Source organism: Camelina sativa, chromosome 1 (genome assembly GCF_000633955.1).
Source record: "Camelina sativa cultivar DH55 chromosome 1, Cs, whole genome shotgun sequence".
NCBI classification, from domain to species: domain Eukaryota; kingdom Viridiplantae; phylum Streptophyta; class Magnoliopsida; order Brassicales; family Brassicaceae; genus Camelina; species Camelina sativa.
The window spans coordinates 11,798,495-11,814,350 of NC_025685.1; the positions used below are offsets into that span (position 1 = coordinate 11,798,495).

A 15,856-nucleotide genomic window follows, 5' to 3' on the forward strand; every position below is an offset into this window, starting at 1 on the left:
TAATGCATAGTTGTTCTTTAATCTTAAAATGGCAAACACGTTTTCAATAAAATGTGAGCTTTGCCGTACAAATTATACATTTATAAAGTAATAACGATCATGGACAATAACGAATAATTTTCTTTTGCTTTTTCAGAACAATAAAGTACTATTAGTTACAGGACCGAGTTAGCACTTAGTTTGTTTAATCGCGTGGTGGTCTGAACATAGTGAAATCATTACATACTAGCGGAGAAGCTTTTTGACCAACGACACCAACCTACGACAACTTTACTTTCCTTTTGGACACCAACCTACGACAACTTCACAGTCTTCACTTATAAATATTTATATTCTTCTTCCTTTTGTCTTAAGAAAGATTTTAAAATCCTCTCTGTTTTGTCTCCCTCGCTCTAAGCCAGTTCTCTGAGCCATGGAAGCTCCCAAGTCTCTCCTCCACCTCTTCTTCCTCCTATGCGCTTTCAACTTCCTCTCCACGTCCATCGCTGACGATGGAGCGACAATGCTCACTTTGGCTAAATCGTTTAGTCATCCGCCAACAGACTGGTCAACAACTACCTCGTCTAACAACTACTGCCGATGGACTGGCATAAGCTGCATCTCGGCCCGCGTTTCCATTGTGAATCTTGAGAAGCTTGGTTTAGTCGGGTTTGTTTCTCCGGCCATTGCAAATCTCACTTCTCTGAAGAGTATCTACCTTAATGACAACAACTTAACCGGCATTATACCTAAGGAGTTGACATTTATGACTAGTCTACGGTTCATCAACGTCTCCAACAACAACCTCACCGGGAAAATACCGAAGTTCCCGACTTCGGTTAAGTTTATTTACAAACCTGGTAACTCTTTGCTGGGAAATATTGCCGGATATTCTTCGACAAAACATGGAACCGGTGCTAGTTGGAGTGTTTTAAAGGCTTGTGTGATCACTTTCGCAATCACGATTTTTCTTGTCTTTTTAGGATGGGTGGCTCGAAAAATCGTTCTGAAAATGAGGAACAGGGCGAGCGATGATGTCTCTGATGTTGGTGGATCTGCCAATGGACATGGAGAAGGAGAACATAACGTCAACACAGGTACTGATGAAAATCGTAAGGATCCTTTGGTTCTTGAAGGTGGAATCGTTTCTTTTTCAGTGGAGGCTCTTCGTGAGGCTACAAATGGTTTCAGTGAGGATAACATATTGGGAAAGTTACAGGATGAAACAAAAGTTGCGGTCAAGAGGATGAACCTTTCATCAATGGGTGGTGAAAGAACGAAACAGTTTGACGCCGAGATTGCCGTGCTCGCCAAGGTTAGACACAGACACGTGATCGCTCTATTGGGTTACTGTGTGAACGAGGACGAGAGATTGCTAGTGTACGAGCACATGTCACAGGGAAATCTAGGACAGCATTTGTTCGACCCAGCTAAACATGGTTACTCTCCTCTGACTTGGAAACAGAGAGTGAGAATCGCTTTAGACGTGGCACAAGGTGTTGAATATCTCCACAAATTTGCTCCACAAAGCTCCATCCACAGAGATTTAAAGTCCTCTAACATCCTTTTGGGGGATGACTTGAGGGCCAAGGTTGCTTATTTCGGATTGGTTAAAGTTGCAGCAGTTGATGGGAACTACTCTGTTGATCTAAAAGCAGCAACAGGCACATGTGGTTATATAGCACCAGAGTACGCCTGTAAGTTCATTGCATTATTCATATGTATTTGCCTAGATTGCATTAATTCTATATGAAAAAAAAGTTGTCGAAGGTAATCCATATTAAAATATTTTTGCAGCCACTGGGATGTCAACGGCGTTAGTGGATGTGTACGCGTTTGGAGTGGTTCTTATGGAAGTGATAACAGGAAGAAAAGCATTAGACAATGATTTACCATATGAGAGATCTCATCTAGCCACATGGTTTAATGAAATCCTAATCAACAAAGATAAACTCCCAGAGGAACTTGACCAAATCTTAAAACCGGACAAGGAAACAATGGAGAGCATTCACAAGGTCGCTGAGCTAGCGGGGCATTGCACAGCCCGAGAGGAACAGAGACCAGACATGGGCCACGCGGTTAATGTGCTACGTTCACTTGTAGAGATATGGAAACCGTCGTACGAAGAAAGAAAAGAGAATTTGGGATTCGATATGGAAATGAGTTTACCTCAACGTCTGCACAGATGGCAAAACAAAGGAGCATCGTCGTCAATGATTAGTGAACCCTTGCTGAGCCCATTTGCAGACAAGGATATACCCTCGACGGAAGAAGAGTGGAAACTGTTGTTCGCAAAAGACAGTTTGGGACTCTGGGAACCTCTGTGTACATGAGAATTTACACATTCCCACTTTCCATGTTTTGTAGGAATCTCCGTCGTTTGTGCTTCATGTACTTTGCTATTTAAAAAGATGAATGGGACCTTGACTCAGAGTCTCAGACCACTTTCGTGGTGTGCCAAGAAAAAAATAATTTAGATTAAGAGGCATAAGAGAGAGAGAGAGAGGGAGCTTTTGTTTGGCCATTGCGAGAGATTGGTTGGCTATTACTTTTGGTATAATCAACAACAACAAAACCTGGCACGACAATTAGAGTGACTAATCCGAGATCGCATAAAGCACCTATGTTTTCATTACACTGATTCTGTAGTGTTAGGCAAATCAGTGTTTTACCATCCCTTCTTTAATGGAACTCAACCATTTTTTATCTTTCTTATCTCTATAGGTAGGAAAAGTAGTTATAGAACAATCATGTGGAAATAGACTTCAGAAGAAGATTGTTTCAAACGTAAAGTGGATTTTGCAAGGTTTTTGTATTTATTAAAAAAAAAATAATAATAAATGGAATGTTTGGTCATAAATATATATATATATATATATATATTTGGTCATAAATATATGATCTGTTGTGTTTGTGTATACAGCAACAACAGACATAAGTTGACCCGTGCATACCCAAAAATATTCACATTATTTATCATTGCCCATACTCCATAGCCATTGGATCCTTTTCATGGCACTACGATCATTCGTTTTCTGTAGTGGAAAAAATCGACTATTCGTTATTCTATTGGGTTACTATGTGAACGAGGACGAGAGATTGCTAGTGTACGAGCACATGTCACAGGGAAATCTAGGACAACATTTGTTCGACCCAGCTAAACATGGTTACTCTTCTCTGACTTGGGAACAAAGAGTGAGAATCGCTCTGGACGTGGCACAAGGTTTTTGTGTATTTCCATCGTTTTGCTCCACACAGCTCCATCCACAGAGATATAAAGTCCTCTAACATCCTTCTAGGAGATGATATGACGGCCAAGGTTTCTGATTTCGGGTTGGTTAAAGTCGTAGCAGCTGATGGGAATCACTCTGCTGTTCAAAAAACAAAAGGCACTTTTGCTTATATAGCACCAGAATACGCCAGTAAGTTCGCATTATATTCATATGTCTATACTTAACGTTACCGTACCATGCAAGGGATCTTGGCATCTTACATTGATGTGAAAAAAATGTTTTGATTATTATTATTTTTAGCCTAAATATTCATGTTAAAATTTGGTTGTAGTTGATGGGAACTTAACGACCAAAGTGGACGTGTACGCATTTGGAGTGGTGCTTATGGAAATGATCACAGGTAAGGAAGCATTAAAGGAAATATCAGGAAAGAAACATTTCAACTAGTCCCATGGTTCAGAAGCATCCTAGTCAAGGGAAAAATCCGAACTGCACTTGACCCAACCTTAGATTGCGACTACGACGAAGTAATAATAAGGATCATTCAGCAAGTTGCTAAGCTGGCAAGCTATTGCACGTCCCGAAAACCTAAAAGGAGACCTGACATGGGCCACGCGGTTAACGTGCTGATCCAACTAGTAGAGAAGTGGAAATCGCCGTGCGAAGAAGAAGAAGAAGGAGAAGAAGAAGAAGAAGAAGAAGAAGAGAGTTTGGGGAATGATATGGACATGAACTTAGCTCAGTGTTTAAAGAGATGGCAAGACGAAGGAGCATCGTCCTCGTCAATGTTTAGCGAACCCCTTCCAAATGAAAAGAAAAAAATCATTAGAGAACCTCTGCTAAGCCCACGTGCAAAGAAGGAGAAATATTCTGAGGAAGAAGAAGAAGAGAGAATGATGAGGCTACTTATGATCACACCTATAGATGATCCGGAGCAATTGAGGCGCATGATAAGGTACAAAATAAGGAACAGAAGTAAACTAATAGAGAATAAATTTTTGAAAGTTTTCCAAGATCAAGTTAAGGGCCGGGAGTCTAGGAATCTCTGTGATTCCATCGTGTGTGTTTCATGTACTTTGCTATCTATATAATAAAATTTGTGTGTTTTGAACACAACGAGATTGGCTAGCTATCGCCTTTAGTATTGATCACAACACAGAACCCGGCACAACTATTAGAGTAAAAACATAAGAAGTTGCACACAGATTGTCATGTCCGGATCAAGTTCATCACGAAGATATAAGGGAAAGAGATATTATCGTTATGGATAATGTAGCAGATTCCACCATATGGTCCAATTCAACCGTGGGAAGTTGTTGTTCTTGTTGAGACTATTTTTGACTTCATGTTTGTCCACATAGTCAGAGCAAGAACGCATAGGGAACATATGTTTTGTTACACTGATTGTAGTATTAGGCAAAATAAAAGTTATAATGGAACTCAACCAATTTCTATCTTTCTATCTCTATAGGTAGGAAAAGTAGTTATAGAGAATAATCATGTGGAAATAGACTAAGAACAAGATTGTAAGAACGTAAAGTGGATTTTTGCATGGTTTCTGTATTTATTTAACAAACAATAATAAATGGAAAATAAATGGAGTGTTTGGTCATAAATATATGATCTGTTGTGTTTGTGTACACAGCAACAACAGACATAAGCTGACCCATGCATACCAAAAAATATTCACATTATTTATCATTGCCCATACTCCATAGCCATTGGATCCTTTTCATGGCACTACGATCATTCGTTTTCTGTAATGGAAAAAATCGACTATTCGTTATTCTATTATAGAATATGTTCATTGTATATATATGATTGGATTTGATTGTTGACACAACGCAATGACGACGAATCAAACGTTTTATAATTTAACATTTTACATTTCCAAATATACAATTTGCAAGAAAAGCAAAAGATAAGTTGTGCTAATTAATCCAACTTTGTGATCTTGTAAACATTATTGGGGTTTTGAGAGAAGTCGGTAAACACCAAAGCTTACTTTGCTTTTTAGTTTTCTTGTCTTTTCCTTAATTTTGGTTTTGCTTTGTGGCTCTACATCGATCGTCATACATACATATATTTGGCAATTTTGTAAAGACAACAAAAACATTAAAGAAACTTTGGCAGCCATCCTCGACTATTAAATTCAACTTTCTTTTTACAAAATTAACAAGTCATAAAATAAAACTTTTTAAAGGAGTAGATATCCATTTTTGTCGACATGAGAAAAAGAAAAGAGAAAGTATTTATTGGTTTATGCTGGTTTGCACCCATGATTTGGCTGTCTACCAAACCGGTTTAGTAAATCAGTAAAATCAGTAAACCCGTTTACTCTTCTTGCTCCTATGCATATTTTTGACATCTAAAGTGATACTCTTACCATTTTACTCCCTCTGTTTGACACATACAAGTGTCATTCTACATTTTGTTTTGTTTCACAAAATATGTCACTTTATATTTCTAATGTGATTTTTTACATTAAGTTTCTTGTTCTATTTTTAAACCAAAACATTTTTTATTAAACTTAAATGATTAATTATTCATTAAATAAATCATATATGTATAATTCTAGTTTTTTTATATAATTTATGTGCAGTGTGTCAAAATGACATTTTTATAAAACAGAAATAATATGATATTTTAAGTAAAAATACGTAGATTAAAAATTAACTACTTTAAAAAAAGTTCAAACAATCTGAAACAAATCTACATAATATAAAAAATTAAATTAATCTAAAATTTGCATACATTTTTTAAAAATATACTATATTATTAAATATAAAAATTTATCTAAAATATAAAAGAGAGAGAGTATATTTTTAGGTAGTAATAATTTTAAGCAAGAAGATAAACATGTTACACTTGTTTTTTTAGTGAATCATATAGAGTAGGAGGAAAAGTACAACACTAAAATATTATTATTTGTTTGTTATCTGTCTCGTTTATTTTCACTTTCCCGTGACAAAAATAAAATAAAAAATATTATTAAACTTTGTTAAAAAAAAAAAAAAGAAAAAAAAAAGTAAAGTAAAGAAGAAGAGAGAAGAAGATTGAGATAATAACATGTGTCTCTGTTTCTCTCTTCCGTCTCCTCTACTCACTTGAGTCGGTCATCAAATCCCATTTCTTTCTTTCCTTCCTTCCTCTCCCCCAACTCTTTATTTTTCTTTTCTTTTCTTCAAGATTACCCAGAAAACAATTAAAAAAAAGCTCAAAACTTTTAAAAAAATTCTTGAGCTTTGATATCTTTTAAAAACTCAAAACTTTTAGAGATTCAGATTAATACTTCGTTTATATAAATTCTGGGTTTACTTCGTTTTGTATTGATGAGAGAATTTGTTATGATTCACTAGTAGTAGTATAGAGTATTATCGGAAAACCGAAACGATGGATCATATCATCGGTGGTAAGTTCAAGTTAGGTAGGAAGATTGGTAGTGGATCATTCGGTGAACTTTATATTGGTATGTATCATTCATTCATCAATTTGATTGCTTTTTTTTTGGTTCTTTCTGGTCAATCTGATACTAATTTTGAGTTTTTTTTTGGTATTTGTGTGATTTCAAGGGATCAATGTTCAAACTGGAGAAGAAGTTGCTCTTAAGCTGGTATGTTACACTTTCAATTTTTTAGTTTCCAGCAGTACTGAATCATGTTTTTATTAAGCTTTACTTAGATGTTGTTTGATCTGTTCTCATAAACATGGAAAGCTAATATTAGAACCATTTACATTTTTCTTTGTTGATAGGAACCTGTGAAGACGAAGCATCCTCAACTACACTATGAATCAAAAGTATACATGCTTCTTCAAGGAGGGAGTGAGTTTTCATTTTCCCTGGCTCATTTCACTTGATGTTATTTTTTTAGTTTCTCCATTAGTCTGAAATCTTTGGGTTTTTTTTTTCTATTGAACCAGCGGGTGTTCCGCATATCAAATGGCTTGGCGTTGAGGGTAATTACAATTGTATGGCTATTGACCTTCTTGGTCCCAGTTTGGAGGATTTGTTCAATTATTGCAGTCGGAGTTTTTCTTTGAAAACTGTTCTAATGCTTGCTGATCAGTTAGTAAGTATGCCATTTTTTTTATTTCATGATATAGAGATAATGTTTTCGTTGAGGGATCATTGCTAATCTTTAGCTCTTTTGAATATTGCTGCTAGATAAACAGAGTTGAGTACATGCACTGTCGAGGATTTCTTCACCGTGATATTAAACCGGATAACTTTTTGATGGGTCTCGGTCGCAAAGCAAACCAGGTAATAAGGCTTTCCAGTTTCCGCTTTTAGTATGTCATACAATTTGTTCTTAGTGCGTGATGAATTTAGAATACAATCTCCGCAGGTGTACATTATTGATTTTGGGCTAGCTAAAAAGTTTAGAGATCTTCAGACACACAAGCATATTCCATACAGGTGAGATTCACAAATGTTTCCCTCTCTCTCTTTTAGGATACATATGCTTGTTGATTATAGTGTTTGTCTTCACTATAGATTTAATTTAGGAGAAATATTGATCTTCTTATTTTCATCTAACTAAGAAGCTATCTAGTTATGTAGTTGATCTTTCTTTCAACAAGAGTCTATATCTGGATTGGTGTTTCATTTAACATTTCATTATATTTTTTGAGAAGATAACTATAGTAAGTTTAACGTTAGACCTGAGGGACAATTTTGCATCCTTCACAAAAGTTGGTTGAACTTTTTTACAGGGAAAATAAGAATCTAACAGGAACTGCTCGGTATGCAAGTGTCAACACACACCTTGGGATTGGTGAGAAATATTTCCATGTCACACCTTTAAATGGCTTATATTCTCTATATATGTGCTTTAATCGTTTAACTACTCTTCTCCTTGTTTTGAAACATTTCTTATCTTCTGGCAGAGCAAAGTAGACGAGATGATCTGGAGTCACTTGGTTATGTGCTAATGTATTTTCTACGAGGAAGGTAGGAAACAATTTTGGTTATGTATACTTTCGATGGTGAAAGTTTAAAGAAATGCAAAATCCTTAAACTTGGGACGACATGCATCTTCTTGTCTCAGTCTACCATGGCAAGGTCTAAAAGCTCTTACTAAGAAACAGAAATATGAGAAGATTAGTGAAAAGAAGATGCTTACTCCCGTAGAGGTATGTCATTGTCTGTCTATAATAGTAGTTTTGTATTGTGAAAAGACTCTGTTTAGCTTTTCTGGAAGTTTTCGATAAAGATAATTTTGCTGTTTACAGGTCCTTTGTAAGTCATTTCCATCCGAGTTCACATCATATTTCCATTACTGCCGATCATTGAGGTTTGAAGATAAACCAGATTATTCATATCTGAAAAGACTTTTCAGGGACCTTTTTATTCGGGAAGGTTAGAAACCTTTACTGTGTTTTTTCTCCTTTGCCTCTCCATTATAATGTTACTCATGGTTTTTGAAGTTCTATTCTATGGTCTATAAGTGTAAGAAAGACTCTTTCGGTATATGGACCATTTACACCAGTCGTGAGTTACAACATTTGCTAATGCATGCAGGTTATCAGTTCGACTATGTGTTTGATTGGACAATCTTGAAATATCCTCAGAGTGGCTCTATTTCAAAACCAAGGGTTAGTGCTTTCTGCGTCAACCTGTGCTGAACAAACTTTAAGAAACCGTAAACAGACTTTAAAAATCTCATATTTGTATTATATTGTGTCTCATTTGCATTAGCCAAATCCAAAACCAGCTCTAGACCCTCCAGGACCATCTGCAGAACGAAATGACAAGCATACAGGTATAACTTGATTTTCAAACATGTTGACTGCTTGTGGAATCTGAGACTTGAGTGTTGAAAACTTTGGAACTTTCTCTGTGAGCCATGATATAGAGATCTTGTTCCGAAGCTTGAAATAGAGATCTTGCAGCCAGATACTTGACATAGATTACGCTGAGATAGTTGAAGATTTGATTTTGAAGTTTATTTCCTGTTTTTTTTTTTTTTTTTTTTTAGGAGGGCAGGATCTGCGTGATAGATTCTCAGGTGCAGTTGAAGCATTCGCCAGACGAAATGTATCGAGTCAAGGGATTCGCCCTAAGCACAATTTTTCTGATGATGCTTCCAAAGAAGTGGTTAGTTTTCTTTTATGATATCTTTCTTTGCATCTTCTATAGCTGTACCTCGTCTGCGAATTGTGTTTCTGACTTAAAAAGTTTTATTCTGCCGAGTGTATGGCATCATTCATGAGATTTGTTTACTTCATCATCCAAAAGTGATTGATCTCATATTGATGTTTGTTACAATATGCAGCAAGTGTCTGAAAAAACTCGAAATGAGATTGCCACAAAGATGGCAGTGATGTCGAGCAGCCAACCTGGCTCATCAGGTGAGCTGAGTGAGAACCGCACAAATAAACTTTATTCAAGCGGTGTTGAAAAGATTCAACCGGGCCAAGAATCTAAGCCATCCACAAGGCTTGGGCGTGATGACGGCCTGATGAGAAGCTTCGATCTGCTTACCATTGGTTCTGGAAAGCGGAAATGAGTCTCACCATAAAAAAGATTGTGGGGTTTGGAAAAATCTGCAAGTGTGAAAGCAATAAAAACACGACAGTCCATTTTCCCTTGGGAAGAAGAGGAGAGAAAGTAATCCGTCTCCCACTTTATGTGTATATGTAACTTGTAACATAAGTAATTTATTTAATATTAATTGAATTTGGTCAATTACTCAAATCTATTAATAGAAGTTAAAAGTGTCTGAAGCTAAAAAATGGGATTGCCTATGAGAATGTTTGGTCTGAAGCTCACATTTAAGTTCATTTGTGGGAGACAGAAGAGACCATTCAGTTTTGGAAGTTGATGATGGGAACACTTTGGTTTGGAGAAATCAAGAAACAAGCCTCTTCGTTTCTTAAAGACGAGTACAATGTTGCTAGACTTGTCCTCACCGATGTTACCGAAGTTGAGCTGTGAGACTTTACTAAGAACATAATTAGCTAACCAATTATGATGACTATATTGAACTCTCTAATTCTTAGGTTAGTAGAAGAGGTTACAAGTGATGATCCTACTTCACCAGACGCTAAAACGATGACGAAAATAGCTGAGGCATCGTTCCATACAGTGGACTATTGGAGAATCTCGTTGATGTTCTTCATAGAAAGTATGATTTCATTGAATTAATTTTGTTTTCTGTTGGAGATTATTATGACGATTAAGGGATGATTAAGATAATGACTTTGAATTTCAGAAAATGCTCTCCAAACAGGTTTAGTCGAACCGGATTACAACACAAGAAATACTGCTTTTGCTAATCCTGTTTAAAGCTTCTTCAGCTAAACATTTTGCAGCTTCTTTAGGATCTTCTATGTGTCTGATTAGGTTAATCGCTTCTTGATTCTTCATCACCTGTAACCAAAATCGATTTCGCTAAGTGATTTGATCGTTCTGTATTTTGATATTAATTGATTGATCTTGATCTTACCTCCCAAATCCCATAGCTACCAATAATGATAAACTCTGTATCTGAATTAATATTTTCTGTAACAACTACAAGTTCTGAATTTCTTGGATCTGATTCATCTTCTGTTTCTCCTTGTTTACATACTAAAATTGCAACATGTAAAGAAAAGATTTAAGATCTCATTTTGTTTTCTTCTCACACAAGTAATCTATACAATGAAAGCAAAACCGGTTTGAAGAAACAAAACCTGGAAAGAGAAGTTGTGACCAATTTTTTGTTAAGTATCTCCGATTCTTATCTCTGATTTGATAAGCCTCGCCGTCTCTACAAACCACCACTCTATGGCCGCCTATACTCGCCAGAGCTACCTTCTCTCCATTCACCACGGCCACCAAAGCAGCTGAGCCACCGGTTCTCTCGTCCTCAGCGTATGCTCTTCTCATAGTCTCTTTACACTTTCTCATAATTCCGAGCTGAAAAAAATGTCCCAAATACATTTTGCCTCACTTGTAAAGGTAAAACATAGACTATATTCTGTAGTCATAATTTTAATTACCTCACTAGGAAGCTTATCAAATAAATGGTTTTGCATATATTTGACCATCTCTTTCCCTGTTTCAGAATTTGAAACTCCAAATAACCAAACCTCAAGCTCTTCATTTTGCTGCTCTCTCTGTACGAAAACCAAATCTTCATTCGATGAATTGTCGGTATAGCTTGACCGGTCAACGGTATAGTATCCGTGAGAAACCGGAGTTAACCATGATGGTTTCTTCTTCTTCCTTCTCCTTCCATCTCCAACTACAAGTCTATTAAACCGGAACGCCTGTTGGATACACCATTCTTAAAGATTACAAACTTTATATATATATATATATATTGTGAGGTTTTGAAGAATACAAGAGGAAGAAAGAAAAATTATGACCTTGAACATGAAAGGGAGATCTAAGAAGGCCATCCTCGTTCATAGCTTCTTCTTATTTGCTTACACTATCTTATAAACTTTCAAATAGCTTTTGATGAAAACAAGAAAACTTTTTCGATAATTCTCACAATTTACTGTAAGAAGACTTTTTCAATTGCAAGATACACTTTCTTTAGTCATTTTTATATACTATTAAATTACATTTCAGGTGCATATTTATTACGTAACGGTAGAAAACTATTAAAAAAAATTATAATAAGCATTTAGAATGTTGTCGAGGAAACGCTTATTGTGAATAATTTAACAAAGCGTCGTCATATAGTAACGTACGTACGCTTTTTTCTCTCATTCCATTTATACTAGTTGTGTCTTCATGTAACCTTTGATTACGTTTACGTTTCATTAGAATATATAACATATATACGTTTACGTAACTTTCAACCTTAAAAGACAAGCATTCGAGATATTATATAACTTATAAAGTCATTAATAAAATCATTAGAAAATAACACGGCTATTTCCACTTTGAAACATTTAAAGCTTTGGCATGTGCATTAGTATGTATCTTCAATAAACGATCAATGAAACTAAAGCTTTAGACCCTAGACCGTTTTTGTATGTGCATTAGTCTATTATCGTGTCAATCATATCTCTATATTTGGTAAAAAAGAGAAGAATGAAACAATTTTTTTTTGTTTTTAATTTCATGAACTTATGTGACATACAAGCATATTATTTGTTACTTTTTATGTTTTTATTAATATTCGGAGATTTGAATTATTTTTCGATTTGATAATCATCCCTTTTCTTGTTTCAAAAGAAAATGTTATGTATCATAGAACACATAGAAGTTGTATGAGTTGAACCATAAGTGCTTCTATGAATAGGCATGACATTTACATGAAAACTTTCTATAAAGTACAAACCAAAATGCAGTTGTTTGTATTCTTATTTGTTGAAGGAAGATACATAAAACAAAATACAGAATAAGAACATGAAGAACTCCTCCAGTCAAGGGCGGATCCACGTTGAAGGGTGTGGAGTCAATTGACTCCTCATTAATTAAAAAAAATTTAGTAATACATATATTAGTTTCAATCATCTTATTCAATCCAGGTAATAAAAGAAAAATATATATATATTTGGTAGACTTTATTTTTAGTGGTCCACTAATATTTTCTTTACCAAAACAATTAAATAATTCTAACTAAATAATACAAAACTTAACATAATAATCCTAAGATTACGTCAAAATTTTATATCTTGTTTTGCCTTGCTTCAACTTCTCTTCCTCTGTTCCTCTATCAACTTTTGTTTTTTTGATCTTGTTCTAAGAATATATTTCATATAATTATATATTTATACATATCTATATCGAAAATTAGATAAAATTCATGAAAATACTAATTTTCCCAATCAAAATTACTAAATTAGTATTTAATATTTGCCATGAGCTGTTCATTATTGTTTATGTAGATTTCAAATTTTTGGTACTAATGCAAGCAAGCAAATGTAGATTCTAGTACTTTTACAAAGGCCATTGCTTTTGATAGTTTATTAGCTTGACTAGTTGTGATTGACACTTTTAAATTATTAGAAATTTATTCTTTGCACAAAAAAAAAAAAATTCAGGAAAATGCATGAAACAATGAGAAAGTTTTTGAAAAGAAAAGATTTGGTCGAGGATACAAAATTTGATAGATTATAAGATATAGCTTTAATCGATTTGTAATTATATCATTAGAACTAGTCTAAACAATCTTTTTTGTTTTCTTTATATAGATTCTAATTTCAGGATATGAAAACTCGTACATAAGATGTTTTATATTTATGTTTTAAAAAAAAATTAGTTATGTTTTCGACCCCGCTAAAAATAATTTTTAGATACGCCGCTGCCTCCAGTCCTCCTCCTCCTCCAGTCCTCCTTTTTCTCTTTCTATTTCACTAGTAACAAAAAACAAAACAAAAAATGTGATACATTTCAGTAGGAGGAAGATGTGTGTTGATTTGAGAAAAAAAAAAAAAAGGAAATAAGATGTGTGTTGATTGTCAGAATCTAAAGCTTCCACGAACAAGTGAGTATATATATACTTAGATGGGTTCTCAATATTGATTTAGAAAAGGAAATAATTTAGAATCTTTTTTGTCATCAGAAGAAACTGAGTTATGGGTTTAGATTAAAGTTTACTAGTAGTAACGAGTATACTTAGAAACAAAATCTGGGAATGGGGTTTTGGTTGGAGTTTTTGGTGGTTTGATTTCATCATGTTTTTGTGTCTTCGAACTGTGAGTGGATTTACCATTGTAGACTCTATTGTGTTGGAGCTAGCAACTTAATGTGTCATACATTAACTTACTGATTCAGTTTTCATGGGTGATGCATTGGTCTTCTTCCATTTACTTTTATAATGTATGATAGCTGCTCTGTCTTTCTTTTCTTTTGTTTTGTGATGTGTAGAGATATTGGCCAAACGGGAATGCGTTGGTACTCTTTCGGAGGTTTACTGACTAATCTTAAGCAAAAGATTTTGGGAAGCGTATATTCGATGGACAAAACTTCAGGTGAAGACTCGCTAAAATGTGATGTGACTGCAACTAAAGTGGTCACCTTGCAGAACGTTGCAGAAAACAGAAACTGTATCACTTCGAGTGTAAAAGAAGAATCTTCAGTCTTTGAAGTGGGATCTCAAGATGCATCTCAAAGTGTTGTTGTAGAAAACAGGACCTGTATCGCTTCAAGAATAAATGAAGAGTCTTCAGTCTCTCAAATGGGATCTCAAGATGTATCTCAAAGTGTTGCTGCAGAAAACAAAACTTGTATCGCGTCAAGAGTAAATGAAGAGTCTTCAGTCTCTGAAACGGGATCTCAACATGCAGCTCAAAGTGTTGCTGCAGAAAACAAAACCTGTATCGCTTCAAGAATAAATGAAGAGTCTTCTTCGGTCTCTGAAGTGGGATCTCGAGATGTATCTCAAAGTGTGGCAGTAATGGAGACTTCTGGGAAGAGAGAAACCTTATCTGTAAATGAAGAGAGTTTAGATAGTATTGATAGAGTAGATGGCTTGGATTTTGCGCAGGAGAAGGTGTTGAGCGGAATACAACCTGAAAGAGTGGATCCTTCCGAGGAACCAAGTTCCAAAGATGTCGCTTCAGGTTTCTTGACTAAAGAAGTATCAGAAAGTCTGACATCATCTGGGGAAAATATGGGGAACCTGCAGCCTGAGAAAGGGCAATCCGATCAAGCGAAACCACCTAGTAATAGTCTCTCGAACTTGTTTGTAAACTCGGATCCATATAAAGAGGTGAAGCTTCCTCTGAGATTTGAGGCTTTGAGTAACAGTAACTCCAGTCAGTCTACAAGAGAACGGTGTAGTGATGCAGGCGATCAACACGGTCTATTTGGTGAAATGCTGTCTGATCCGGTCCAGAAAATTAAAATTATCTCCAAGGAATATGATAAGGACATATTGTCGGATGCTCCTCAAGCTCTAGGCTCTTTGGTATCAATTCTATCAAGGGGTGGGATTCATGGTCAGAGTGGAGAACTGGCTGCTACTAGAGAAAGAAAAAGTATATTTTCGTTTGAAAGCCCTAGAAAAACCACAGCACCTCTGGCAGTGAGTAGCATGGATAAGTTGATGGAGTCTCTTAACCTTCCGGCTGACAATGGCACGGGCGCAGATGCCAACTCGTTGCATTCCAATGGTAGAGAAGAAATAAGCGTATACAAAGGCAATCCTGCAACGCAAAATGGTTGTGCACTACAGGAAGAAGAATCCAAAGGGGAAACTTTAGTAGTGGAAAACCAATCATTGTGCAGTCAGGCTACCTTTGCTGCTACCACCGTGAATCCTAAGGTAACAGAAAAGAGTTTGTCTGCATTATCTGCTGGAAAACACTCTCCTAACAGAGTGCTGCTAAGGTTTTTGAAAAAATCATGTAACAAGAACGACATTGTTGAAGTGTTTTCTAAGTTTGGAGCCATTTTGGATGTACAAGAAATTCCCTCTTTTGGAGGGTGCATTTATAAAGATGCTCTCTTAACTTTTGAGGTTAGTTTTTTTTTCCCGCATTCTCTATCTGGAGAAACGTGGCACACTGTCTTCTTGTGTAAACTTTTTCTTAAAGAGTGTTTTTCTGCTGACCTGCTCTTTGCTTCCATATTTGTAGACTAACTCTGCAGTCAAGGAGGCTCTCAAGAAAGGTAGTGTGGCGGTGAAAAGTAACAGTGCAGTTGTTGAGGCAACTTGTCAGGAAGACATGGTAGAAACGATATGTATTCCGGATCTCAT

General features: G+C 35.6%; 3 protein-coding genes and 1 pseudogene across 3 annotated transcripts; 3 read left to right on the top strand and 1 right to left on the bottom strand.

The window, feature by feature from the left end:
- Window positions 273-2,594, top strand: LOC104788337 (receptor-like kinase TMK4). The gene is made up of 2 exons (XM_010514090.1): window positions 273-1,676; window positions 1,777-2,594. Exons 1-2 carry the CDS (start codon window positions 413-415, stop codon window positions 2,310-2,312), a joined length of 1,800 nt encoding a protein of 599 aa, XP_010512392.1. The 5' UTR covers window positions 273-412; the 3' UTR covers window positions 2,313-2,594.
- On the top strand, window positions 3,030-4,303 carry LOC104706944 (annotated as a pseudogene).
- LOC104788345 (casein kinase 1-like protein 10) lies at window positions 6,278-9,903 on the top strand. The gene is made up of 14 exons (XM_010514102.2): window positions 6,278-6,681; window positions 6,785-6,825; window positions 6,966-7,035; window positions 7,134-7,282; window positions 7,378-7,473; window positions 7,559-7,629; window positions 7,926-7,987; window positions 8,100-8,163; window positions 8,261-8,345; window positions 8,445-8,571; window positions 8,734-8,807; window positions 8,911-8,974; window positions 9,191-9,309; window positions 9,488-9,903. Exons 1-14 carry the CDS (start codon window positions 6,606-6,608, stop codon window positions 9,719-9,721), a joined length of 1,332 nt encoding a protein of 443 aa, XP_010512404.1. The 5' UTR covers window positions 6,278-6,605; the 3' UTR covers window positions 9,722-9,903.
- Window positions 10,064-11,672, bottom strand: LOC104788356 (putative protein phosphatase 2C-like protein 44). The gene is made up of 5 exons (XM_010514110.2): window positions 11,565-11,672; window positions 11,196-11,465; window positions 10,887-11,112; window positions 10,661-10,782; window positions 10,064-10,584 (listed from the first exon to the last, which is right to left on the bottom strand). The coding sequence occupies exons 1-5, from the start codon at window positions 11,595-11,597 to the stop codon at window positions 10,447-10,449; spliced, it is 789 nt and encodes a 262-aa protein (XP_010512412.1). The 5' UTR covers window positions 11,598-11,672; the 3' UTR covers window positions 10,064-10,446.

Excerpts from the sequence above, each read along its gene's own strand:
- LOC104788337 (XM_010514090.1), top strand. The coding sequence starts at position 413 with ATGGAAGCTCCCAAGTCTCTCCTCCACCTCTTCTTCCTCCTATGCGCT. Across the intron at positions 1,677-1,776 it reads TATAGCACCAGAGTACGCCT|CCACTGGGATGTCAACGGCG; the intron begins GTAAGTTCATTG and ends ATATTTTTGCAG.
- LOC104788356 (XM_010514110.2), bottom strand. The coding sequence starts at position 11,597 with ATGGCCTTCTTAGATCTCCCTTTCATGTTCAAG. Across the intron at positions 11,466-11,564 it reads ATCTCCCTTTCATGTTCAAG|GCGTTCCGGTTTAATAGACT; the intron begins GTCATAATTTTT and ends TGTATCCAACAG. Across the intron at positions 11,113-11,195 it reads TTGATAAGCTTCCTAGTGAG|CTCGGAATTATGAGAAAGTG; the intron begins GTAATTAAAATT and ends CATTTTTTTCAG.
- LOC104788345 (XM_010514102.2), top strand. The coding sequence starts at position 6,606 with ATGGATCATATCATCGGTGGTAAGTTCAAGTTAGGTAGGAAGATTGGT. Across the intron at positions 7,474-7,558 it reads TCGGTCGCAAAGCAAACCAG|GTGTACATTATTGATTTTGG; the intron begins GTAATAAGGCTT and ends CAATCTCCGCAG. Across the intron at positions 8,572-8,733 it reads GGACCTTTTTATTCGGGAAG|GTTATCAGTTCGACTATGTG; the intron begins GTTAGAAACCTT and ends TAATGCATGCAG.